Source organism: Giraffa tippelskirchi, chromosome 6 (genome assembly GCF_054371585.1).
Source record: "Giraffa tippelskirchi isolate mGirTip1 chromosome 6, T2T-mGirTip1v1.2.pri, whole genome shotgun sequence".
Classification (NCBI taxonomy): domain Eukaryota; kingdom Metazoa; phylum Chordata; class Mammalia; order Artiodactyla; family Giraffidae; genus Giraffa; species Giraffa tippelskirchi.
The window spans coordinates 131,462,881-131,490,270 of record NC_137280.1 but is presented as its reverse complement, the minus strand read 5'-3'; the positions used below and the strand labels follow the sequence as shown (position 1 = coordinate 131,490,270).

General features: G+C 41.2%; 1 protein-coding gene across 9 annotated transcripts in view; it reads left to right on the top strand.

The window, feature by feature from the left end:
* Window positions 1-27,390, top strand: part of DPYSL3 (dihydropyrimidinase like 3) — a 222,413-nt gene that overhangs the window by 105,906 nt on the left and 89,117 nt on the right. The window contains exons 1-3 of one of the 9 annotated variants that reach the window (XM_081495637.1): window positions 406-938; window positions 23,170-23,182; window positions 26,143-26,157. The exons of 7 other annotated variants lie outside the window; for them this stretch is intronic. In XM_081495637.1, the coding sequence (XP_081351763.1) occupies window positions 726-938; window positions 23,170-23,182; window positions 26,143-26,157 (241 nt within the window). In that variant the 5' untranslated portion in view covers window positions 406-725. Of the gene's footprint in view, window positions 1-312; window positions 1,107-23,169; window positions 23,183-26,142; window positions 26,158-27,390 lie in introns of those variants that run through there. One more of the 9 variants, XM_081495636.1, reaches the window with a different exon arrangement.

The window sequence follows — 27,390 nt, the reverse complement described above, 5'->3', positions numbered from 1 at the left end:
ATAATTCAGGAGTTCATTATGTGAGGGTGCAGGTTTGTGAGGCAGACTCTAGAACCGGGAGCAATTGTGAGAATTCTAAGATCAGGAAGAGACAGAGTTTGGGAGTATGGGTAAACAAAGTCTGAGATTGTGAGTCTGGTAAATCTGAGTTTGTGTGTGTGTGTTGCTGTAAATCAGGAGGAACTTAAGAGTTTATATCAACCTACCTGAGCCAACAAAGTTTCATTACCTGAGTGGGGCAGAGACTTGTGTTTGGGAGGCCAACTTGGGAGTGAGTGTGGGTAAAACAGGGTTTGTGCTCACATGTGAGTGAGGCGAGCTCTTGAGTGTCAACCTGGGAGTTGTTGGGCGAGCTGGAAGCGTGCCTGTGTGTGCGCGCGCGCGCCAAGTTGGATTTCTCCTTTGGATGGGCGGCGGGGACGCGTGATCGCAGGAGGCCACGGTAGGGTCCCGGCGCGCAGGAGGTGCGGCCGGCTGGGCGGACGAGGCGGGCGAGGCGGGCGAGGCGGGCGAGCGGAACACGCCGCCGCTCCGGCCCAAGCGCTGCGCTCGCTGGCTCGGGGCTCGCAGGGGACTGGCAGGAACCGGAGCAGCACTGCCGCCTCTGGCGCGAAGGCTCAGGCGCCTCCTCCCGCCCCAGTCACTGTGGCTCGGCGCACGCTGCCGGCTGCTGCCCTTTCCGCCTTTGGGGAAGAAAACCCACGGGCCGCTGTCGCGATCCAACCATGGCCTCGGGCCGCAGAGGCTGGGACAGCTCCCATGAAGACGATCTGCCCGTGTACCTGGCCAGGCCGGGCACCACCGACCAGGTCCCGCGGCAGAAGTACGGCGGCATGTTCTGCAACGTGGAGGGCGCCTTCGAGAGCAAGACGCTGGATTTCGATGCCCTGAGCGTGGGGCAGCGCGGCGCGAAGACTCCCCGGAGCAGCCAGGGCAGCGTCCGAGGCTCGGGGAGCCGACCTGGCGCCGAGGGGGATACCCCGCACCGGGGCCAAGGCCGGGAGGAGAGCCGGGAGCCCGCGCCCGCGTCGCCCGCGCCCGCTGGGGTGGAGATCCGGAGCGCCACCGGCAAGGAGGTTTTGCAAAACCTCGGCCCCAAGGACAAGGTACGGGGGCCCGGGTACCCACTCCGCCTGTCCTCGCTCCCTTTCTAGCCCCGGGGCGCCTCGGCCCGGGCACAACTTTCTCTCGTTCACTTTGCGGGGGGGATGGAGAACTAGGGGGGAGGAGATGGGCACCCTCCGCCGAGTGCATCGAGACCTTCCAGCCCGAATCTGGATTATTCACGCGTGTCCCCAACTGTAGCATCTTTGTGCGCGCGGGACACGGGGCGCGTGGGTCCCCTCCCCTGCCAGTCACATCCCCGGGCCATCGGTTCTGAGTGGGTGTGTCAGCCCGGCCAGTGCAGGAAGGCTGCGTGACTTCTAGCCCTTCTCTCGGTCTGAGTACCCACCAGCACAATTGTCTTCTTGATCTCCCTTCTGACTCTAGATTAAAACTCAACCCAGGTCACCAGGGCAGAGGGCAAACTGGTCCCGGGAAAACGGGGTCATCTCCATAGTACCCGGATGAAAGCACAGGCTGGGCGGTTTCCCCTCTCACTCTTCCAACATCAGCTCTGCTCCTGAAACTTTTCAGTGTGGAGCCACCAGACTAAACACCCGAAACCCCGTGCTTCTCTTCTGCCCTAGGTCGACATTTCACATCTGTGTTTGCTAAGTGTATATTTGTGTAGGTAGCTTGGTGCGAGGCTGGGGAGCCAGCTGTCTGGGGAAAAAGTGGTATTGTATTTTTGAAAATAGGCAAGAGTATTAAGGGCGCATATTAAACTAGTACAGCTGCAAGTTCCCTACTGCTCTTCCATGTGCCAAAGCCAGTTTCTTCTGTGTGTATTTTTCAGAAACTCATGTCACACTGAGCTTAAGATATGGCACTTAAGATGTGGCACTGAAACTCAGCTTGCCCTCATTTATTTATTTCATAAAAAAATCAGGACCATAGTTCAGAAAACTCAGGGCCTGGGCGGGAGGGATTGGAGTATTCAGGAGTTCAAACTGACCCTTTTGAGTTGGGGAACAATAGTAATCAGATACCTCACCCTTGTCTAGATAATGGCTGCAAAATCCAGCCCGCATATATTATACTGGACTAATACGGTTATGAATCATAACCTGAAATGGAAATGTTTGCCTCAGAGCAATTAAAGTTAATGCTAACCCAAGTTTTAGATGTTTTTCCATTAAAATGCAGCGAGCCAGTGAAAGGAGAGAACTTCTCTGTGCTGCTTGATTTTTGGAAGTTTAAAAAAAATAAAAGTTTTAAGAATTGATAACAGGAAAGAAAGTACCAAAATGAGTATGGTTTTAAGGTGCCTTTGGGGAACAATGTCACTGTGTCTTGGAATCACTCATTTAGTTTGTGATTTTCACATCATCCTTAGAATATGGGATTCCTCTAGGCCCCACTCAAATACCCTTCTAGGAAAAGCTTCTGATCTTTTGGGAAGGGTTTGGCTGTTTTTGAAACTGAAGAATGGCCCTAGGGAAAGATTATTGCCTCTTTTCAGGTCTGACTCTGATCAGTATTGAAATGTCCCCTTCCTGATTCAAAAGGATGAGAGAGGTGATGGAAAAGGTCGGTAACAATTGCTATGAGTCAGTGCTATTCCCTTTGCTGGAATACCCCTGATGTAAGCCAGATAATATGCCTGGTTTGCAGGATTTAAGAATGGTAACTAGAGAAAGGGAAAATGTTCCTCTTTTAAACCCAACATGTCTTTCTTTTTCTTTCTTTTTGCAAACCCTGTACTTTTGGCTCTTAATTGAAAAATAATAATACAACCAGGATTTGTAGTGCTACATGCTTATTTCTAAGTTCGGGCTTGCTGTCAGCTTTATCCAGCCCATGTTATTATCTCTAATTTAGTCGAATCACACTGATTGAAGAGACATCAGAGGTTATCTACTTCTGAACTTATTTCCTTGAGGATGAAGATTGGGTATTTGGATTTATCTTTGTGGCTGAAATGCCTGGCACAATGGATGTGCTGGATAAAAGTTTGATAAAACCCCCTTAATGAAGCCAGCTCTTTCACTGTGTAGGTACAAAATCATCATCTGGTTTCTGTTTAAATACTGCCATTTTCAGGGAGCTCACTTCTTCACATGAAGCAGTTTTGGAGGATTTTACGTCAAAAAAAAAAAGTCCAAGTCTACCTACCTTCAGTTCAGTTCAGTTCAGTCGCTCAGTCGTGTCCGACTCTTTGCGACCCCATGAATCGCAGCACGCCAGGCCTCCCTGTCCATCACCAACTCCCGGAGTTTACCCAAACCCGTATCCATCAAGTCAGTGATAGTTTCTACAAACTATTCTTAGTTCTGGGAATATAAGAATAACAATGTTTCCTTATGGCGAGATATTTTAAAGAGTTTAAGCATGTAGGCTTGTGTGTCTGTCAGAAAAGCTGAGATAATGCCACAGTAACAAACAGTCCTCAAATCCCAGCCGCTTAATCGAACAATAATGGTTTGGTTTTTGCTCCTGCTACTTGTCTATCATGGATCTGCAGGACAACTGTTAATCATTGCCCTTCAGAGACCTAGACTGATGGAGATTCCATATCCTCACATCCAAGGTAGGAAAAGCATGTGGTAAATTGCTCATAGACTCTTAAACTCCACACTAAAGTCATGTATATGACTTATGGCCATATTTCCTGGGCCAGAGCAAATCATCAGTTCATGTTCAGCTTCAAAAAAATTGAGAAAGTTAAAAGTCTTACTAGGATTCTGTGAAACAGAGATTAGAAATATTTGGGAAATAGCTTTAATCTCTCTCCCAGATCTTTGGGTGGATTAGTGGGATGAAAACTGGCTCAACCATTATAAATTATGTGACCATAGATGTGTAACTTACTCTCCGTGCCTCAGTTTTCCTCATTTGAAAAATGCAGATAACAGTGACTACTTTGCATATGGTACTCAATACATGTTAATCATTATTACCCTTTTCTTTTACTGCCTTTTATACGTTTTAGGGCAATTATCACATTCTCCCTAAAATTCTCCTTTTTAGCCTTATTATTCCTAGTTTCTCCAGCTCTCCCTTCTATGAGCCTTTTACCACTTGGATTTCCTTTTCAGATTATATTATTAATATATTTTATAAATATTCTTTCAAAAATACTGTGCCCAGAACTGAGCACAGTGTTCTACACGGGATATGGCCATCCCTGAGTGCATTAGGCTAGTTCCTTTCCCTGATTTACGTACAACTTATGATTCTATAGTAAAGATTACACATAATAATTCAGTAATCCATGTCCTACTGTTGTCTCCATAGTAAATTCTGTGTCATTCAAGCCTTCAGAAACTTTTCCACATAAGCCAGGATGTTGTTTTTCAATTGCTAAGTCGTATCCAACTCTTTGTGACCCCATGGATTACAGCATTCCAGGCTCCTCTGTCCTACTATCTCCTGGAGTTTGCTCAGATACATGTCATTGAGTCAGTGATTCTATCTATCCATCTCATCCTCTGTCATCCCCTTCTCCTTTTGCCTTCAATTTTTCCCAGTATCAGGGTCTTTTCCAGTGAGTCAACTCTTCGCATCAGGTGACCAACCTATTGGAGCTTCAGCTTCAGCATCAGTCCTTCCAGTGAATATTCAGGGTTGATTTCCTTTAGGATTGATTGGTTTGATCTCCTTGAAGTCCAGAGTACTCTGAAGAGTCTTCTCCAGCCCACAATTCGAAAGCATCATCTCTTTGGAGCTCAGCCTTCTTTATGGTCCAACTCTCACATCCATACATGCTGCTGCTGCTGCTCAGTCACTTCAGTCGTGTCCGACTCTGTGTGACCCCATATACGGCAGCCCACCAGGCTCCCCGGTCCCTGGGATTCTCCAGGCAAGAATGCTGGAGTGGGTTGCCATTGCCTTCTCTGCATCCGTACATGATTACTGGAAAAACCATAGCTTTGACTGTATGAACCTTTGTCAGCAAAGTGATATCTCTTCTTTTTAACAATGCAGTTTAGGTTTGTCATAGCTTTCCTTCCAAGGAGTAAGTGTCCTTTAATTTCATGGCTGCAGTCACTGTTCACAGTGATTTTGGAGCCCAAGAAAAGAAAATTTGTCATTGCTTCCACTTTTCCCCCTTCTATTTGCCATGAAGTGATGGGACTGGATGCCATGATCTTAGTTTTTTGAATATTGAGTTTGAAGCCAATTTTTTCACTGTCCTCTTTCACCCTCATCAAGAGGCTCTTTAGTTCCTCTTTACTTTCTGCCATTAGAGTAGTATTATCTGCATATCTGAAGTTGTTGATATTTCTCCCAGCAATCTTGATTCCAGCTTGTGATTCATCCAGCCAGGCATTTGCTGTGATGTACTCTGCATAGAAATTAAATAAGCAGGGTGTCAATGTACAGCCTTGTTGTACTATTTTCCCAATTTCTAATCAGTCCATTGTTCTCTGTACTGTTCTAACTGTTGCTTCTTATAGCTAGGATATCTGCATACTATGTTGCTACAGTTGAAGTTAAAACCAAAAGGAAAGAAAAACCCTTTAACTGTAGGATTTTAAATTTTCCCCCTCTATAATATTCATTACCACTTTAGCTTATTTTTCTACTATCAGGAAAATTTTGAAGCTTAATTCTATAATAAAATATCCCTTATTCCAGATTTAGACTGTCTATAGATTTGATAATATCTCTTTCTCAACATTTTCTATGTGCCTGACATAGATAGTGGGAAGATCTGCCCTTGCTCTACATTATGGTTACATGTCAAGAACAGACAGACATACACACACACACATACACACATACACACCCCCCCCCACACACAGATCTTCCTACTACATGCACCTTAAAAACCATCTACATCTCCCTACCAGCCCATTATTCAGTATGCTTCGAGCTCAGTTGCTCAATCTTTGAGAACAGTCTTTGCTGCAAAATCCTTATTCTCGCAAGTTAATTCTGCAGCTATCAAAAGAGTTTTTTTTAAATATCATGATAAAATTAGAATATGCTTTATCTCTAGCATATGTAGTTATTAATTCCCACCTGAAGGAAATCAGTTTGGTTAATAAATGAATACCTTATGAAAGGATTAAATAACAAAAGTGTTTTTCCAGAATAAAAATGTAAACAATGTCACTGAATTATCCTCCAAATGCCAAGTTCCAGGTTTGAGATATCCCTGGGTGTTTCTCTTGTGGTTCTGGACCTATTTGTAAACATTTTGTTAAATTGCATATTTACATTTTTCTCATGCTAGGCATTCATATTGCCAAAATCCTCCACACAACTTTTTGTTTATAATTTCTGACAGTATATAAAAAGGCAATTCTAAGTGAAAAGAAAATATTTTTTCACCATTTGTCGAGATGGTTTCCACATATGCAGAGTTTTTCTAGCAGTGAAGAAATTACTAAAGGGAGGAGAATTATGATATATGGTCTGCCAAGAGCAAATGATTCTGCAAAGACTGTCATCCATAAAAACAAAGTAATGACATTATGATTACGTAGGTCTATTGATAACTCCCTTTTGGGAACTGGGGGTCCTTTCTAGTTCCCAGCTTCTCACATGGGCCACGTTGTGCAAAATGTTTCCTTATGAATTCAGCAGGGCTTTTGGTTCTAGGAGGAGAGAATTTTGAAACAAATGAGATGTGCTCCTTACCTTTTACCATTTGTCTTTTTTTTTTTTAAATCCTGGGTGATGGTTTTCAAAATGATTCAGAGAAATTGAAGTCTTTGTCCTTACCCTCCACAAAGGAAGACAGCTGGCAATAGAATTCTAGGTCTCTCTGGTCATCCCGCATCCATACTCTGTAGTGTAAAGGCATTTTACAGGGCTGCTCTGACAAACTAAAGTATGCACTCAGGCTAGGGAAAAAGCTCTTACCTGGCCCTCAGGCCACACTTGAATTTGAGAGTATATTTACTTAGCCAAACCTGGAAGTGTTTGAAACCATTCAAAACTTTAGTTTAGTTTGACAGTAGGCATTTGAGAAACATAAAAACTGTGCCTTCTAAGTAATGCTATGATTGGCAGAGTTCCCGCAAATTAATGGTCCCTAGAGACAGGGTTTTGCTGATGATGCTCGTTAGTAATGTTTTAGAAGACCAGAGGACTGTCTGGGATGCTTTTCTGTTAGTGATTTCTATAGCTGATTCTCTCTGTGATTAGTTTCCACTGAGCATTATCCCTGCAAATAATGTTCCAGTGAGACAGCGGGGGAAGCTCCCTAGGAAGAGGAAATCTGGCTGAGAAGAGTGCTATCCTTGAGTACAAGCTCAGCCCTCCTTTTGCAGGATGAGGGAGAAGGTCCATTTGGGTGTGTAAGCACATTTTAAAAATTAAACTTTTAGGAAAATGTTAAAAACTTATCTCACATGATATTCAAAGAACAGTTCAACTCCATCAAAATCAGTGAAATGAGGCAGGAAAAAAAAAGACAACTGGGTAAAGCATTACCTTCCTTTAACCATTAGTTTTCTTTAGCTGTACAGTTTAGGTAAGTTGCTAAACTTGTTTCCCAGGTGGCTCAGACTGTAAAGTATCTGCTTGCAGTGCAGGACACCTGAGTTTGATTCCTGGGTCAGGAAGATCCCCTGAAGAAGGGCATGGCAACCCACTCCAGTATTCTTGCCTGGAGAATCCCATGGACAGAGGATCCTGGAGGGCTACAGTCCATGGGATCACAGAGTCGGACACGACTGAGCAACTAACAGTTAGGCAAGTTACCTCACTTTTCTGATTTTTAGTTCTGTCCTTTCTAAAATAAAGGGGCTGGACCAGATGGTCTATAACCCTTTTTGATTGTGTACCTTTATGCAGAAAATTTTAGAGCATGCTCTCTTTCCATATATATATATATTATATATATATGTGTACACAGATATGCATATATATAAATTATGTATATAAATATATTAATATCTTATGGCATTATTAAATTAAAAAATACATATATATGTTATTGTTGTTGTTTAGTCACTAAGTCGTGTCCAGCTCTTTTGTGACCCCGTGGATTGTAGCCCACCAGGCTTCTCTGTCCATGGGATTTCCCAGGCAAGAATACTGGAGTGGGTTGCCATTCCCTTCTTGAGGGGATCTTCCCAACCCAGGGACTGAACCGTGTCTCCTGCTTGGCAGGTCATGCATATATGTAAGTTACATATACAAATAATGTATTAATATCTTATGACATTATTAGATACAAAGAAAAAGTACAAACTAAAAAGGAGATATTGTCAGAGATACAAGTATATCCTGGTATTTTTTTCTTGTACTCTGGTGGCTTGTCTTGCCCACCCAGTTGGGTGAGTGCCTGTAAGTCCATGATCTTTGAAACAATGCGGTAGCAGTCAGTGGTTCTAATATTATAGCCATTAGTGAATTCATTGTCAACCTAAGTTCTTCAGGGACATATCCTCTTTTATGGACTAGTAACTAGAGAAAAGTTCACAACCCTTGAAGATTTGTGATGAGGCTGCAGGCCAGGTGCTGGTTAGTGCTCAGTGTACTTTATAAATGTACGTGTGGGGTTTGGCCTGTGGGATATGGATAACAAGGGTTACCATAAATATAATGAGAAGTTCCCAAATCTCCCTTTATGAACTAATTTTCTGTTTTCTCATTGATTCAAAAACATTTACTAAGCACTAGTTATGTAGGTGCACAATCAAAAACTAGTATTGGAGGAATAAAGATGAATGAAATAGATAAACATTAGGAAAACATAAACTGCCTTTCATCATAATCTCCCAGAAAAAACTGCCATTAACACGAGTGTACTTTCTCCACTTCAAAATATAAGTGGGAACAGGCAGCATTATCTGTTTTTAAGCAATTTTTTTTTTTACCACTTTTTGAAACATTTATTAAACTTTATTTCTGAGAGTAGGTTTAGGTTCATAGCAAAATTGGGTGGAAAGTACAGAGATTTCCCATGTTTCTTCTGCATAACCTCCTCCATTCTTGCATAACCACCTCCATTACCAGCATCAGAGTTTGTTGCAATTGATGAATCTATTGAAACATTCTCATCACTTGAAGTCCATGATTTACATTAGGGTTCACTCTTGGTGTTGTGCATCCTCTGGATTTTGACAAATGTATAATTACATGTATCCATCATTATTGTATCATATAGAGTATTTTCACTGCCCTAAAAATCCTTTGTGCTGTATATGTTCATCCCTCCCTTTCCTCTAACCCCTGGCAACTAGATTTTTTAAAACTGTTTCTGTAGTTTTGCCTTTTCCAGAATGTCATACAGTTGGAATCATATAATATCCAACCTTTTCAGGTTGTTTTATTTTACTCAGTAATATGAATCTAAATTTCCTCCACGTCTTTTCATTTTAGCACTGAATATTCCATTGTCTAGATTTACTACAGTTTACTTATCCATTCACTTACTGAAGGACATCTTGATTGTGTCCAAGTTTTGGCAGTTAGGATTAAAGCTGTTGTAAACTTTCATTTGAAGCTTTTTGTGTGGACATAAATTTTTAATTTGCTTGAGTAAGTTGAGTGTGATTGTTGGATCATATGATAAGAATATGTTCTATTTTGTAAAAAATCTCTGAATTGTCTCCTAAGTTTTGTATTCCCACCAGCAATGAATGAGATTTCCTGGTGCTCCACACCCTTGTCAGCATTTGGTATTATCACTATTTTGGATTTTAGCCATTCTAATAGGTATGTAGTAGTATCTCATTGTTGCTTTAGTTGCTACTATGTTGCAGCTCCCTAGTGATATAACATGCTGAACATATTTGTATATGCTTACTTGTCATCTGTATATTTTCTTCTTGTGAGGTGTCTATTCAGGTCTTTTGCTCATTTTTAAATTGGGTTGTTCATTTTATTTTTGTTTTAAACATTCTTTTACATTTTGTACAAGGATCCTTTATCATTTGTGTATCTTGCAAGTATTTTCTCCCAGTCTGTGGCTTGTCTTCTGATTCTCTTGTCATTTTGTTGTATGGCGCAGAAGTTTTAAAATTTTAATCAAGTTCACCTTATTCGTTATTTCTTTTGTGAATTGTACCTCTGTTGTATCTAAAAAATCATTGCCATACCCAAAGTCATTTAGATTTTCTTCTATCTTATCTTCTAGGGATTTAGAGTTTTGCATTTTACATTTAGATTTGTGATCTATTTTGAACTAAATTTTGTAAAGGGTTTAAGATCTGTGTCTAGATTCATTTTTCGCTTGTGGATGTCCAGTTGTTCCAGCCCCATTTGTAGAAAGACTGTCTTTGTTCCATTGTATTCCCTTTGCTTCTTTGTCCAAGATCAGTTGACTATATTTATATAGATCTATTTCTAGGCTCTCTATTCTGTTAAACTATTTGTTTATCCATTTGCCAATACCACACTGTCTTGCTTACTGTAGCTTTATAGTAAGTGTTGAAGTTGAATAATATCAGTTCCTTAGTTTCTTATCATCATCAAATATTCAGATTGTCCATTTCTTCTTGTGTGAGTTTTAGTGGATTGTGTCTTTCAAAGAATGAGCCCATTTCATCTGGGTTATCAAATTTATGGGCATAGAGTTTTTCATAATACTCCTTTATCATCTTTTTAATGTGTATGGAATTTATTATGATATCCCCTCTTTTTTCAGGTATATGTAATTTATACATATAATTTATGTCCTCTGTTTTTTTCTTAACTATGCTGCCTAGATAACTTATCAATTTTATTGATTTTTTTTTGAAAAATCAAGCTTTTGGTTTTAATTTTCTCTGTTGCTTTTTTGTTTTCAGTCAAATGGATTTGTGTTCTGATTTTTACTTTCTTTTCTTCTGCTTAATTTGGATCTAATTAGTCTTTCTTTTCTAGTTTCCTAAGATGAAAGCTTAGACTACTGATTTTAGATCTTTCTGCCTTTCTAATATATGCGTTCAATGTTATACATTTTCCTCTAAGCACTGCTTTAACTGCATTCCATGGATTTTGGTATGTTGTGGTTTCACTTTTATTTTCTCAAAATATTTTAAAATTTCTTTTGAGATTTCTTCTTTGCCCTGTGTGTTGCTTTAAAGGGTGTTGTTTAATCTCCAAGTATTTGGGGGATATTCCGGCTATCTTTCTCTTATTGATTTGTAGTTTAATTCTACTGTGGTCTGAGAATAAATATTATGTTATTTCTATTCTCTTAAATTTAGTTAAAGTATGTTTTATAGCCCAGAATGTGGTATATCTTGGTGAATGTTTTGTGTGAGCTTGAGAAGAAAGTAAAGCCTACTGAAGTTGGATGAAATAGTCTGTAGATATCAGTTATATCTAGTTAATTGATCATTCTGTTGTCTTCAACTACATCTTTATTGCTTTTCTGCCTACTGGATTTGTCCATTTTCAACTGGGGGATATTAAAATCTCTAAGTGTAATAGTGGATTTATCTTTTTCTATTTGAAGTTCTATCAGATTTTGGCTCACATACTTTAATGCTCTGTTTTTAAGTACATATGCATTTAGAATTGTTATACCTTCCCGGAGAATTAATCCCTTTATCATTAAGTAATACCCTTCTTTATACCTGGTGACTCTGTTTCTGATGTTCATTCAATCTCTTCAAACTGTGGAGTGTGTTTTGTTTTCTTTTGCTTTTAGCATGCTTTGTTATTTTTTGTTGAAAGCTAGACACAATGTACTGGGTAAAAGGAACTCCAGTAAATAGACATTCACTAATGTGGTGGTAAGATGTGGGCGGAGGGGAAGCATTCTGCAGTGCTATGATTAGGTCTGTCTTTTGATGAGCCTGTACCTCTGAAATCTGAACTACCAACTTCACAGTCCTTCCCTGTCACCCATTAGGTGGGACAGGATGGCTGGAGGGGTCTGGAGTTGTGTACTTTCCTTCTCCCACACGGAAGGCTAGAGGTTGTTAGTATTGGATATTCCCTCCTCCCACCCCCCAGGTAGATTAGGCTCTGATCATACTCCAGAAGGTTAGGCTCTGGTGAAGTAGCTTCTTCGGAAGGCAGGCCTTATTCAGAACAGAATGCTATGGTATATATAAAAATACTCCTCCCCCCAGCAAGAAGCCACAGGGCTTTTTCTCTAATATTCACTCTGAGGATGGCATAGAACTGTTGGAGGCAACTGTTAGGGTTCTCTGATAACTGGATAACTGGGTCCCCTGGCATTTTTAATTCTCCCAAATTGTCCATGCTGTGCCTCCAGCAATTCATCAATCCCAGTTCAGGTGTTCTTACCTCAGCAATGTTTCCTCTGTGAGTGTTTGCTCCTGACTTTCTGCTCCTGTAAGGTGTGATTCTGCATTCACCCCTCTGTTTTCTCCAGTTTGGGAGGCAGTGATTTTCTCTGTGTCCTCTCCTTTCTGCTGGATCTAAGAACTGGTAGTTAATATTTTCAGCTTTTTAATTGTTAGGATGGAGTGGCAACTTCTTAGCTCCTTACATGCTGGATCTGAAATCGTAAACTATTTTTTAAAAATTTAACTTATTATGGTACCTTTACAGAGCATCAAAGATTTTTACAAAATATAACTTACAATAGCAATACAGTACTCTGCTGTGAGACATCATGTATTTAATCACTTATTCCTTCTAATTGGACCGTTTAAATTTATGTTTTTGTTTTCAATTTTGACTTCATTTTCACTTTCCCTTTTTTTGCTGTTGTAAATAAGGAAGTGGTAGATGTTCTTCTAGCTAAATCTTTTTGTATATCCATTTCATTACCATTTGTCTGTGGGAATTTCCTGGAAACGGACACTTGTGGTATGGTCATTTTCATGCTGCAGGATTACTGAGCATGGTGTGGTTGCTCCCGATGGAACTTCATAGGCAAGATTCTACAGTGTATAAAGCCAGAAAAGTGTTTTGTGTAAATTCTGTAAGAAAGACAGATACAGTCTAGGCCAAGTTGCTCAATAGCAGATGAGATTAAGGGAGCACAAAGCCAAGTAAATGCGGACAAAGTAAAAGACATGAGAAGAAGAAGATTTTAAGTCTTAGCTGGAGATAAAAACAAAGAAAGAAGTTTGTAAAGGGTGATCCACCAAAATGCTCCTTGGTAGAGAATTTTTCTCTACCAAAGTAGTTCCCACCCTAATCTGTAGTAATTTTACTTTTCCTTGAGTTTAGAGCACAAATATGAGGTTCAAAGTATATTCTAATGAAAAGATAATTTATGGAATACTAATTGATGCAAGGTGATGCTGTTTCTAATCCTCACAATAACTCTACAAAATAGATATTAACAGCTCCATACTCTGGAAGAGAAACTGAATCTCAGAGAGATGATTTGACTTCCTGTAGTCAAACAAAACTAGACATGAACAAGGTAGAATTTAAGCTCTTAGGTGATCCAATTGCTTTTTATACACCACTTTGCTGTTCCCCTACTGTATGTTGGCAGTTAAGAGTTAGTACTGAATAGGGCCCAGCACCTAGAACTGGGCCCTAATCCTCCTTTGTTAAGAGGATTATCCAAAATAGACTGTCCATTGGTGAGACGTGTGGGAGAGTAAGAGGATTGTACTCCTAGAATCAAAAGAGTTTGGTAGAGTCCAAAAGGTGAACTCAGTGGCTAAAGCTGAGAATACTGGAAGTAAGGTGGCCCTAGAAAGAGACCAGGAGATAGAGCCAGGGAAGGCATGAGTAAACAGGGACTCCGATAGTTATCATGAAATGCTACAAATGCCTAATAGTTATTTTTTAAATTTTATTTTGTTGAAGTATAGTTTATTTATAATTTCCATTAACTTCTGCTGTATAGCAAAATGATTCAGTTATACATATACATGAGGTGAAGTGAAGTCGCTCAGTCGTGTCCGACTGTTTGCAACCCCATGGACTGTAGCCTACCAGGCTCCTCTGTCCATGGAATTTTCTATGCAAGGATACTTGAGTGGGTTGCCATTTCCTTCTCCAATACATATACACTCTTTTTAATATTATTTTCCATTATAGTTTATCACAGGTTATTTAATTCAGTTCCCTGAGCTATATAATAGGACCTTGTTGTTTATCCATTTTATATGTAATATTGCAGTTTGCATCTGCAAATCCCAAACTCCCAATCCATACCTCCCCCACCCCTTCTCCCCCTTGGCAACCACAAGTCTGTTCTCTATGTCCATGTGTCTGCTTCTGTTTCCTAGGTGAGTTCATTTGTGTCATATTTTAGATTCCACTCTAAGTGATATCATATAGTATTTGTCTTTCTGACTTGCTTCACTTAGTATGAAAATCTCTTAAGTCCATCCATGTTGCTGTAAATGGCATTATGTCATTCTTTTTGATGGCATAAACTGGCAATAGTGAGTAGTATTTCATTGTATATATGTACCACATTTTCTTTATCCTTTCATCTGTTGATGGACATTTAAGTTGTTTCCATGTCTTGGTTGTTGTGAATAGTGCTGCTCTGAACATAAGAGTGCATGCGTCTTTTTGAATTACATTTTTGTCTGGGTGTATGTCCAGGACTCGGAGTGTTGGGTCATACAGCAACTTTATTTTTTTGTTTTTTGAGGACCCTCCATACTGTTTTCCACAGTGGCTGCACCCATTTACATTCCTACCAAAAATGTGGGAGGGTTCCTTTTTCTCCATACCCTCTCCAGCATTTGTTGTTTGTAGACATTTTAATGATGGCCATTTTGACTGGTGTGAGATGGTACCTCATTGTAGTTTTGATTTGCATTTCTCTGATAATTAACAATGTTGAGCATCTTTTCATATGTCTGTTGACCATCTGGAAGTCTTCTTGGAGAAATGTCCATTTAGGTCTAATGCCCATTTTTTTGATTGGATTGTCCGGGTTTTTTGGTTGAGTTGTGTGAGCAGGTTGTATATTTTAGAAATTAAGCTCTTGTCAGTCTCATCTTTTGCAAATATTTTCTCCCACTGCATAAGTTGTCTTTTTGTTTTGTTTATTATTTTTGTTGTACAGAAGCTTATAAGTTTGAATAAGTTTGAATCGGTCCCATTTGTTTACTTTTGCTTTTGTCTTATAATTATTTTCATTGGGTGCTATGGCTTGCTGGTTGCTTAACCTGATTTAAAGTTGCTTGTTAAGGGCAGATAGTGTTTAAAGGATGGTGGCAGAGATGGAGCTCAGATCCAGGTCTGCAGGACTCCAGAGCCCATGCACCACTATTAATGACAGCCTCTTTTGAGAGCAGAATCACTTGGTTTACTTCTAAGAAGCTGGACTATATCCATACAGAAAAGCTGCAGTCCTTACATGGAATTGGAAGTGGGCGATGGAGGAGCTGTTTTCCTCTGACTATATCCTGTCACTTAGATAGAAATAAATAAAGTCAGTGAGGTGGAAAGTTGTGTGATAAATGGGTACTGAGAACGAAAAAAATACTGTTGCTGAATGGTGGTATCTCACACAATTGGTAGGCAGGGAAAACCTCTCCAGAGATGTAGTTTTCTCCTACACATCACCAGGGGAGAGTCAGGAAGCCAGTGAAATTACAAGTGGGGAGCAGGGAGTGGGAAATAGGTGGAAGTAATTTGAAATGAAGACAATATCTGACAATTCTTGTTTTCAGCTAAGTGTCTGAAAATAAAAGGATGAGGTGTCACTGAATTGTCTATAATAAGAGTTTGTAAACTTTATCTGTAAAGGTCCAGGTATTAATAGTAAATATTTTAGCCCTTTCAGGCTATAAGGTATCTGTCCTAGCTACTAAACTCTATACAACAAAGCCATCCATAGACAGTGTGTAAATGAATGGATGTGGCTGTATGCCAATAAATCCTTATTTGCAAAATCAGGTGGTACGCTCGATTAGACCCAAGAGCAATAGTTTGTCAATCCCTGATCTTGAGTACAATAAAAGGGACATAGGTGTGTGTGTGTGTGTGTGTGTGTGTGTGTGTGTGTTGGAATGGCAGAATGAATCATGGCAATTTGTCAATATGAAAAGATTTAGAAATTTGAAAGAAGTATAGGAACTATGCAAGATGGGTCAAAAACACCTGTCCACCTTTCAGGATGTCTGAGATTGAGGGAGGATATCGAAAATAAATGTGTATCTGACCATAAAGAGGAAAACAATGCAAGCTATTTTTTAAAATATTTTATTTACTTATCTATCTGTGTTTGGCTGCACTGGGTCTTCATTGTTGTATGCAGACTCTCTCTAGTTGTGGTGCGCCAGCCTCTCTTTGTGGTGTTTTCCTTGTTGTAGAGCACAGACTCTAGCCATGCTGGCTTTAGCAGTTGTAGCGTGTGGGCTTAGTTGCCCCATGGTATGTGTGCTGTTAGTTCCTGGGTCAGGGATTGAACCTGCATTGGCAGGCGGATTCTTAACCACTGGACCACCAGGGAAGTCCCAGTGCAAACTATTTTAGAGAATGAAATATGAAGTGGAGGCAAGGCTTCATAAAGAACAGGGAAGAGAAAGAGGGGAGGGTACAGAGGATGCCCTGGAAATGACAGTGAGAAAGAAAGAAAGGAAGTCTGAGCAGTTAGGAAGGAGGAGGAGGTCAAGCTTTGCTGGGGTGCTCGAAATAGGAGAGGTGCGAGGGCAGCAAACAACCTGGAGCCGCAGAGCGGAGAGGGGCCAGTGGAAAAGACCTCGTGGCAATTGTGAACAGAACTCAGCAGTACTGAGTGAGCAGGAGGAAGGCTAGAGTCACTCACTCTTCTTTAAAATTTTCTTCTGCCTACTTGAACCAGTTTAAAAAGAACCACCCTCCTACTCTTAAGGCATGTCAACAGATTGAAAATAAGGAGCTTTGGGAGTAGATATAATGGCTCATCCAATAAGTGTCTTTAGGAATTTTCAGGGAAAGTGTCCTTGGGTGAGTGTTTATTACCTCTTGGAAAATGTGTGCTCACCGTTCAGGAAACCTGACTTTGGGGTCAGCTGCAGCCGAGTCAGTGGTTTTCCATTCACTCCTTCCTTCATTGATTCTCTCATCCATCCGTGCGTCCAACAGATATTTACTGAGTCCACCATGAGCCTCTTCTGGATCACCAGCAGTCAGGGATCTGTCAGGTACTTGAAGGGACTGTGGAAGAGGTGATGGCAACTTCAAAAATGAGTGCTCTGAAGCAGGGGAGGGTGGGAAATGGATATGAGTGAAAAGAGTTTTCCATCACTAGACAAATTCATCCAACTAGACTGTGGAATCTCAGAGCTAGAAGCAGTTTCAAAGGTCATTTTGTCTCTTTCACTTTAGAAATAGGAAAATTGAGAACTCAAGAGGGGAATAAGGATGAAAAATAAAATTTATTGAGTGCTTATTATATGCCAGGCACCATTTTTTTTAACAGTGGTAAAATATGACATAAAATTTATCATTTTTAAACATTTTCAGTACATTTCAGTCATAGTAAGTACATATAGTACTTGTATAGTAAGCTTATATAGTTATCGCCACTCTAGTTCCAGAACTTTTCCATCACTCCAAAAAGAAACTCTCTACCCATTAAACAGTCACTCCCCATTCCCCGTTCCCTCCAGCCCTTGGCAATCCCTAATCGGCTTTCTGTCTCTGTAGATTTATCTGTAATGGACATTTCATATACATGGAATCATACAATATGAGGCCCTTTTGTGCCTGGCTTCTTTCACTTAGCATAATGTTTTCAGGTTTCTTCCATGTTGTAGCACCCATCAGTACTTCATTCCTTTTTTATTTTACCTTTTTCCAACTGTGATGTCCACAGTGGTCTTTTTCTACCTTCTCCCTCTTGCCTCTACTCTGTAATACTTAAAAATCTAGTAGCTACATATTTTTAAAAGTAACACTCAATGTGTGAACCTTACAAACAAACCACCCCACTTTATTCCTTTCTGTGGCAGGATAACGTTCCATTTTCAGTTCAGTTCAGTCGCTCAGTTGTGTTCGACTGTTTGCGACCCCACTGACTGCAGCACGCCGGGCCTCCCTGTCCATCACCAATTCCTGGATTTTACTCAGACTCATGTCCATTTAGTCACTGATGCTCTCCAACCATCTCATCCTCTGTCGTCTCCTTCTCCTCCCGCCTTCAATCTTTCCCAGCATCAGGGTCTTTTCAAAGGAGTCAGTTCTTCGCATCAGGTGGCCAAAGTATTGGAGTTTCAGCTTCAGCATCAGTCCTCCCAATGAATATTCAGGACTGATTTTGTTTAGGATAGACTGGTTGGATCTCCTTACAGTCCAAGGGACTCTCAAGAGTCTTCTCCAAAACCACAGTTCATAAGCACCAATTCTTCGGCACTCAGCTTTCCTTATAGTCCAACTCTCACATCCATACATGACTACTGGAAAAACCATAGCTTTGACTAGACGAACCTTTGTTGGCAAATCCATTTATCATGTGTTTTTTTCCATCTACCTGTTGATGAACATTTGGGATGTTACTTCTTTTTTGGCTGTTGTGAATGGTGCTGTGCCAGGCACTTTTCAAAGCATTTTACATTTCTTAATTCTGTTCACAAAAACCCTGGAGAGTATTACACAGATTTTATAAATGAGAAAAGAGAGATTAGGTCACATGTTCAAGTCACACACTTAGAAGAAGGGGGTTGATAGGGTGTAGCCAAGACCCAAATTTCCTATTTCCCTAGGTAGTTCTCTTTCCACTCTGCCCACTAGCTCAGCTCTGTGAGGGCACGGCCTGCCACTTGCTCCTGGCTGCTCTCCCTTAATTCCTCCACAGTCACATGTGGTCAGTGTAGTTGCTATAAACCAGGTGAACTGAACCTCTCTAATGAGTAACATATAGGAAGCAAAGGAAGGACGGGACTTCCCTGGTGGCTCAGTGGTAAAGAATCCGCCTGCCAGTGCAGGAAGTGTGGCTTCGATCCCTGGGTTGGCAGTGTCCCCTGGAGGAGGAAATGGTAACCCACTCCAGTATTCTTTTTTTTTTTCCCACTCCAGTATTCTTGCCAGAAGACTCCCAAGGACTGAGAAGCCTGGTGGGCTACAGCCCATGGGCTCACAAAAGAGTTGGACACAACTTAGCAACTAAACAACAGCAACAACAAAGGAATGACTAGAGATTATTTATAGGAAGTTACTTTTTATTTGAACATTAAATGTATAGAACATCTGATTCAATAGCAGGATACTGTAAATTATTTATGACCTATTCATAGGACAGAATACTATGGAGCCATTAAGAACAATGCTATGGAAACACAGTGGGTGAGAAAGTGTTCCTGGGTTAGTTAGGCCCACCGCCCTCTGAAGGAAGCCACCATCAACAGCTCAAGTAGGAAAACGCGTTTACAGAGGTTCAGTAATCTGCATGAGTGAAGATGGCTTGCAAAGCCAGAATTCTGTCCAAATCCCCAAACCCACACTGTCAGCCACAATAAAAAAATTAAACAGAAATTTAACAAAATCTTAGCAGCGAGATAACTTGTGTTTTCTTCTATTTCTTCAGAACATTTCTCACATTTTTTTTTTATCTTTTGGCTACACCGCAGGGATCTTAGCTCCCTAACCAGGGATCAAGCCCACGCTCCCTGTGGTAGGAACAGTCTTAACCACTGGGCAGCCAGAGCAGTCCCAGGAACATTTTTCACTTTTTTTTTTTTACAGTGAATTTACATTGCTTTTGAAATTGAGTAAGAGCATTGCATTTTCTCTTACAAAGAAAAGAATTCTGCTTAAATGAACTTCAAAACGTAGTTGATGAAAAAAAAGATTAAACCTCTTATGGAGGAAAATGTGGGCCACAAGGAAAGTAAGGAACAGTGCTGGCAAGAAACCCTCCGTGGAGGTCTGGTTTTACGGTTGCTCTATCATCTCAACATTTGGGAACTATTAATGGGTGCTGACCACTCCTTTTCCTTAAATAAGCGTTTTTATTTCCCAGTTCCTTGCAAAGCTCTTCTGATAATTTGAGAGGGTAGTTAACAAACCACACCAAATCAGATGCAGTTGTAGCCTGGCAGAAATTGGACATATTCAGTTACTTAAGTTACATGCTTCAGTTCTCTAACCTATCTAAAATTTTACCTTGCTCTCACTTCTTTTTTTTTTTCAGAATTTTTTTCTTAATGATGAAAACTTTGAAGATCTACTGTCTTAGCAATTTTCAAGCATACAATATAGCATTATTAGCTGGAGTTACCATGCTATATATTACATCCCATGACTTACTTATTTTATACTAGATTACTTATTTTATAACTAAGAGTTTGTACCTTTTGACCCCCTTCACCCAGTTTGCCCTCCCCTGCTTGTGGCAACACCACATGTATCTATGAGCTTTTTGTTTTTGTTTGTTTTGGTTTTTTTTGAGTCCACATATAAGTGAGACTCATTTCTGGTTGTTGTGAGCACTGGCTTGGGGCCTGATTTTTATCTTCCTGTGTCATCTCCACCAGGAATTTGAGAAATAACCCTTCTTCACATTATTAGTACAAGAACAATACTAGTTTGTTATTGTTTCTTACTGTGGGTAGGAACCACATTACGAAAAACAAGTCACTGTCGCTAAGGACTTAGGTTGTTGATATTTAATTCCAGATTTCCCCTTTCAAGTCCCGTCTCCTCATTGAATCGGCAGTGATGTGGCTCCACAATAGCTGTAATATTGTCATAATTTCCATAGAAACCGTCGGTAAAGCTGCAAACACAGGATTACACCCTTGCTGCAGGCTGAGGCAGGAAGGCCAGATGGACTCTGAAGGGGAAAAGGCCCTCAGTGGGACATAAATCACTCTGTGCAGGGGTGGGAGTGGGGAGGGGATGGGGGCAGGGTGGGGAGGAGGTAAGAGTGGGGAGGGGGAGGAAACCACTTCAGGAGAAAACCTGTATTGGTGCAATCTTTGCCACAGGGTGAAATTCCCAAATGAAGTGGCCAGCCGTGCAGGCTCCTGTCCAAGGCCAGTGTCTGGGCCTGGTTATTTGTTTGGACCCAGATGCTAAGGAAGCTGGAGACAGATTTCTTCCTGTGTGGGCTGCTGACTTCCTTGGCCATCAGCCACAGACAGACTGACAGACATCAGTTTCTGGTCAGCTCCTGCATATATGAAGATAGGGACAGAAGTAACATGCCATCCCTGTGTGCCAGGCTGGACTGTTCACATGAATATCTCTTTGGACCTTCACAGCATCTCTGAGGGGAAGATATTATTCTTGTTTCCATTTTACAGGTGAGGTAACTGGGTTACTCTCACTCCCTCTCCTTCAGATGTCAGCTTCATCTTGAATGTTTCCAGGACCTTTTTCTGGGCCCTCAAAACCGGATGAGGTGTACCTGTGTACTCACCAGTGTACCTCTATTGGATACTTACCATTCTTGTATTACAAATTCTTATTTACCTCTTTCCACTAGCCTGAAACCCATTGAGGGCAGTGCCTTTGCACAGCGGTTAACTCATAGTTACATATTTTTGAATGAATGAATAAGAACTGGTAACTTAATCAAAATTTATCTTTTTCAAAGTTGTATTCTTGACAATTAACATAATCCCCGGTATATAATAAGTGAAAGTCGCTCAATCATGCCTGACTCTTTGTCCATGTAATTCTCTAGCCCAGAATACTAGAGTGAGTAGCCTTTTCCTTCTCCAGGGGATCTTCCCAACCCAGGGATTGAACCCAGGCCTCCTGCATTGCGGCGGATTCTTTACCAGCTGAGCCGCAAGGGAAGCCTGGTATATAATAAACCCTTATTAAATACTTAATTGAAATAGTGAATAAATGAATATCAGCTAATTCATCACACAGTGTCTCAGGGAGTCATACCAGGCTATGCTGACTTTAGGCACTGTGTTTCATGAGCTGGTAGGAGAGGTCATTTTCATGTTTGGCCAGGCAACTCGGAGTGCATGACTTCTTGGTAGTGGATTGATCGTTGTTGTTTAGTCACTAAGTTGTGTCCGTCTCGTTGTGACCCCATGGACTGTAGCCTGCCAGGCTTCTCTGTCCGTGGGGATTCTCCAGGCAGGAATACTGGAATGGGTAGCCATTCCCTTCTCCAGGGGATCTTCTCAACCCAGGGACCTAACCTGGGTCTCCTACACTGGAGGCAGATTTAGCCAAATCACTTGGGCTTTGTGGGCCTTAGTTTTTCTGTTTTTAAATAAAATTTTAGTTGAGTTAAATCTGAGATTTTCTCGAAATGTACCTCTCCTTAAAAAAAAAAAGTCATAAGCAATCTTATCATCACCCCAGTTAAAGTGGAGCTGCTTGGATAAAGGCTCCTCCAACTTTCCTTTCATGCGTCCCACCTCCACTCTTGATATCCTCTGAGAAAGCTCAGTGGACACTAGGTCTCTGGTAAACACAGCTGGGGACCCACAAGAATAGCTTGTATTTAGAGCCCCTCTGCTTCTAAAGTTAAAAAATTCTAGAAATATGGGCTATGAGCCCCACAGAAACTGTATGTGGCCAGTCCTGGGCTGATGGTATGTGCCACCTGTCCTTACCAATAGGCTTTGTGCTGGTGAGAACTGGACGTGGGATTTAGGGGGTCTTGATTCTGATTTTTGGACCCATAACCACCACTTCCCCAAAGGGTATTATTATTGAGCAAGTTACTTCATGTCTCTGAGCCATTTTCCTCAACTATAGATTGGAACAAATATTCCATCATGATTGGGTTTTATGAGACACAGAGTGATAACTACCACTCACTGTGTAATTACTAAGTAAATACTTAGTATATTTTGTTGGGAGCAGCTATCCACCACGGGTTTTGAGTGTCGCTGCATGTTCGTGCTGGCTCTGCCCCAAATGCAAGGCTCTGAACACTCTTGGATCATTTCTCATGGTTGTGTTTTCAAGGAGCAAGCTTGAGAGATGAGGTAACGTTTCCCCCAGACAAAGAGTCGTCTCACTTCAGCTTCCTATAAAAGTAGCGAATCCCCCAAGCACAGAATTCCCCCATAACACAACCCACTGTGTGTACAGGCATCCACAATGGGCTCTTGATATCACCCCTGTGGGACTTGAGGTGTGAGCTATCCATGAAAACTGACACAAAACTGTCTAATGCTATTGTCATGAGTAATAACACCCTTTGTCTCTGACCCAGGAATCTCCTATCTCCTACCAGCATGCAGGAAATAGTAACAAGTTAGGTTATTAGGCTGTAAGCAGGATAAAATCTCAGACTCTACACAGTGCTTGGCACACATTAATATCATATATATATGTCATATATATATATATGACATTAATTAAATATCACAATAGCCACATGCGGTAGGTAGTTTGAGTAACCATATTTCACAGATAACAAAAGTTAGTTTCGGAACAAAGTTCAGAAACTTTCCAGAGATCATGCAGCTATTATATGGCAGAACCAAGATATTAAACTAATATCTATCCTACTCCAAAAGTTATACCTTTGATTATATTTTCTTCCTAAAGCATATGAAGTAATGGCTAGGAAATCCCTTTCAAACTCTAAAGCATCATGCTGCTGCTGCTGCTGCTAAGTCGCTTCAGTCGTGTCCGACTCTGTGCGACCCCATAGACGGCAGCCCACCAGACTCTCCCGTCCTTGGGATTATCCAGGCAAGAATACTGGAGTGGGTTGCCATTTCCTTCTCCAATGCATGAAAGTGAAAAGTGAAGGTGAAGTCGCTTAGTCATGTCTGACTCTTTGCGACCCCATGGACTGCAGCCTACCAGGCTCCTCGGTCCATGGGATTTTCCAGGCAAGAGTGCTGGAGTGGGGTGCCATTGCCTTCTCCCTAAAGCATTATGCACATATATTATTGTTATTAATGAAAGTATAATTATGATGTGAGCTCTAGGAAATTGACTCATGTCAACACATTTGTATTGATTGTCTGCTATGGCCCTAGCTCCCCATGGCAGACAGAGCTGCCTATTTAAACTTCTTTGGAGAACCTGGGCTTCATAATCTTCATGCTGCTTACTGGCTGTGTGACATTGGACAGATAGTTGACATCTTTGCATCAGTCCAGACTCAGTTACAGAAATAGACACCATAATCAGTACTTCAGAAAGAAGGAATTTAATCCAGAGAACTGAGGATACACATGTTGGAAGCTGCCAGAGCAAAAGGAACATGGCAGTTACTTCAGAGATAACTAGAGGAAATACCAGCCATCCAAGGCAGAGGGAACAAAGAGATGGGGCTGCCAGAATTGGCATGGGGTGGGGGCGATGTGCTCAGAGGGGCTGCCCTACGGGATTGGCTCTGAGTTCTGAGGAGAGAGTTCCACCTGGCTGCTCCCACTGCCCTTGAGAGAGTGTGGCAAAACAGACTACTGTATATAAAATAGAGAAGGACCTTCTGCCTAGCAGGAAACTCTATTCAGTATCTAGTAATAACTTATAATGGAAAAGAATCCGAAAAAAGGTATGTATGACGGAATCACTTTGCTGTACACCTGAACTGTGAGTCAACTGTACTTCAGTAAAACACCTAAATGAACAAACACTGGGATTGGGAGAGTGGAGACAGGCTGGAGGCTGGAGATGACTGCAGCTACAGGAGTCATGCTGCAGGAGCAGGGGAGCACGGAAGAAGCTCTGTTTCCATTTCTTTGGCTTTCTCTTCTCCATTGTCTGCCTTCTACTTGCTGAATAGGAAACCAGCTGGTTAAGGGTCCCAGCTGATGTAGCTTGCAGACTTCCGGCTGCATAGGGATTAGAGAGCATTCGAGGTGGAAGGATGGATGTGGGGCTGAGAAGCGGTAGACATGTTAACAGACACAATTGCTTCCCTTCGTTCCCTGTCTGTAAAATGGGGATAATGTCTATCTCATTATATTCTTTTGGAGAACTAAATGAAATAATCCGTTGCTTGAGGCTGATTGCAAGTGCCCAATAAATGTAAGCAATTATTACTCTTATGCTAATAAGTAATTGCTTTCTGAATAATCTGCCACCTTTGTCTGTGTTGGGGGAGGAGGGGGGAGCTTGGGTGTTATGCTTGCTTCAGGAATTATCAGGCCAGCTGGGAAGCTGGTTTTGCTAAGACCCATGTGGAGAACAGGCTTCAGAACTTAGCCCTCACCCTCGAGAGTCAAGATGGGAACCCTCTCCCCGGAGATCTTTAATTATCTGATTGTCGGTTGTGGTGTTGATAGATGAAATGCCTGTCTGAGATGGACTCTGTGGTTGCTCTGTTGTGGGATTCTCAGTTTACTTCATTTGTCATCCTGCTTCCTCTCTTTCCCAACATAAAGGCCCCCTAGCCTTTCACTTCCCTCTCTTGCAATTCTCTCTTCACAGAAGATAAAATGTCCTTGGCAAAGTCAGCCAGATTTGCATTAACACCCAGCTCCTCAGTGCTTCCTTCTGGAGCACCCTCTCCGAGTATACAGCCAGCTTCAGTTAGCCTGATAATTCAGGATGTAGATGGTAGAAACAATAGATGTTCACATCCCTACACCATGTTTTATTAACTCTGTGACCTTAGGCAAATCACCTCTCTGAGCCTCAGTTTCCTCATCTGTAAAATGAGCATGGGAATTGTATATGTATCATAGGGTTGCTGGGAAAATCAAGTACCCTAATTCATGTAAAACCCTAAACCCAGCATGCCTCACATTTTGTAAACCCTCGATATACAGTAACTATTATGATTGCCTATCTGCACTATGTTTTCCTTTTATGAATTCCTGAAATAGAGTTGAAGGTATTAATTTGTTTAATCCACAGATGTTTATTGGCCATCTGTGCAAATAATTGGTGAGCCCAAAATGAGCAAGAAGCAAACCTGACTTGGTGAAAACAGAATAGAGTTCTGCCTTTAAGGTGCTAATGGTTTGGGAAGTGGTGGGAAGGAGACTGGTCACATTCACAAACACACTTGTGATATGGTGGGTGTGATCAGTGTTATAGTAGGGGTTGGCACAAGGAGCCACAGGGGCTACCAGACAGATGGGAGACTGAAACGGGACCTGAGGGATAGGGAAGCCTTTCCATGGCCCAAGTGTGCATTTGTGTTAGCCTGGCAAAGTGTGCATGTATGTTATGGTAATGGACATTTATGCTGGTGTGTGTCTGTGTGTTGAGAAGGGATGGGAGATGAGGAGAACGAGGGTGTTTCCAAGCTGGTGATCTGAAAAAGAGAAAGCATGGCATGCTGAAGAATATGGAAATCTACATGGAAATCTATCTATCTACCTACATGGAAATCCTGTAGATAGTGAGGGCATAAATTGGGCAGAAGTCAACGTCAGAGAGGTTGGCCAGGGCCAAGTTATTCAGAGCTTTACAGAGCATGTACAGGGCCACAAGCTTCTGGAACCCATCTTGCATCCTCTTGGCTGCCTCCTCCTTTCCAAAGGTGCCATGTGTCTCAGACCACACTTCATGTATCTTATGGCCTTTGTCTAACCAATACTCAACTGCCTCCTAAGACAGCCCTGACTTTGTTGAGGAAGGCAGTGTGCCCAGCTTGAAAAACTTCATTTTCAAGCTTCCCTTACAGAGGGAAATATGCATAGCTAAATGCTGGTCTTCACTGACACTGATGTGTACAGCCTTGAGGTACAATGACCATAAAAAGTCAGAGTATGTATTAATAAGATCTGTGATCCACTTCTAAAAGATCAGTAATAACAAACACTTGAAGCTTTGAGAGATGTGGTATCTTATGCAGTGGCTAACTCAGGATAAACCCTTTATTGAAAAACATTTTTGTAAGAGCAATAATTAAAGAGAGAGTGCAAAATGGTAAGACACAAGAGACATGAATTCTGGTCCCAGCTCTAAAAAGTCTAATTGTAATTCTGCATGAGCGATTAGCTATCAAATCATACAGTTCCCTGGGAAAGTGGAAACAAAGTCTCTACTGTAGTACTGTTGTGAAGAGCAAATGAAATATGGTAATAGTAATGACTATAGGTAATAGTCATTGAGTTTTTCATGTATTCCAGGCAGTGTTTTAAGCATTTTACGTGTATCATTTCACTTAAAACACAGAACATTATAATAATCTATGAGTGCTACCATTTTATAGATACATGAAATGAAACAGACTAAATCACTCTGACAAAGTCAGAGTGTCTAGCCTGTTACAATCTCTGCCGTCTGACTCCAGAGCCCAAGATTACATTCTTAAGACTAATCTCATCATGTAGTAGAGATTTTGAAAAGCTGTATACGACATCCAAAGGAAAAGATTGTTGTCATTTTCACATGTGACTTGCATGGGCCACTGAGAATTGGAGCAAATAAAATATGTTAAAACATTCACCTTGTTAACGATGCCAGGGTTCAGTCTTTCAAAATCTGATATAGTTTCAGATTTCGAGTTCTTTTGTAGTCATCTGTCTTTCTCTCTGCTTGCCTTTCTCTTTGCTTGACTTTGAGTTCTGCGATTTTAATAAAGATTTTTCATCTCTGAATTCCGCATATTTTTGAACCTGAGGATTCATATCTTTTGAACAATTCTGGAAATGTCTTAGCCATTATCTATGAAGAATAACC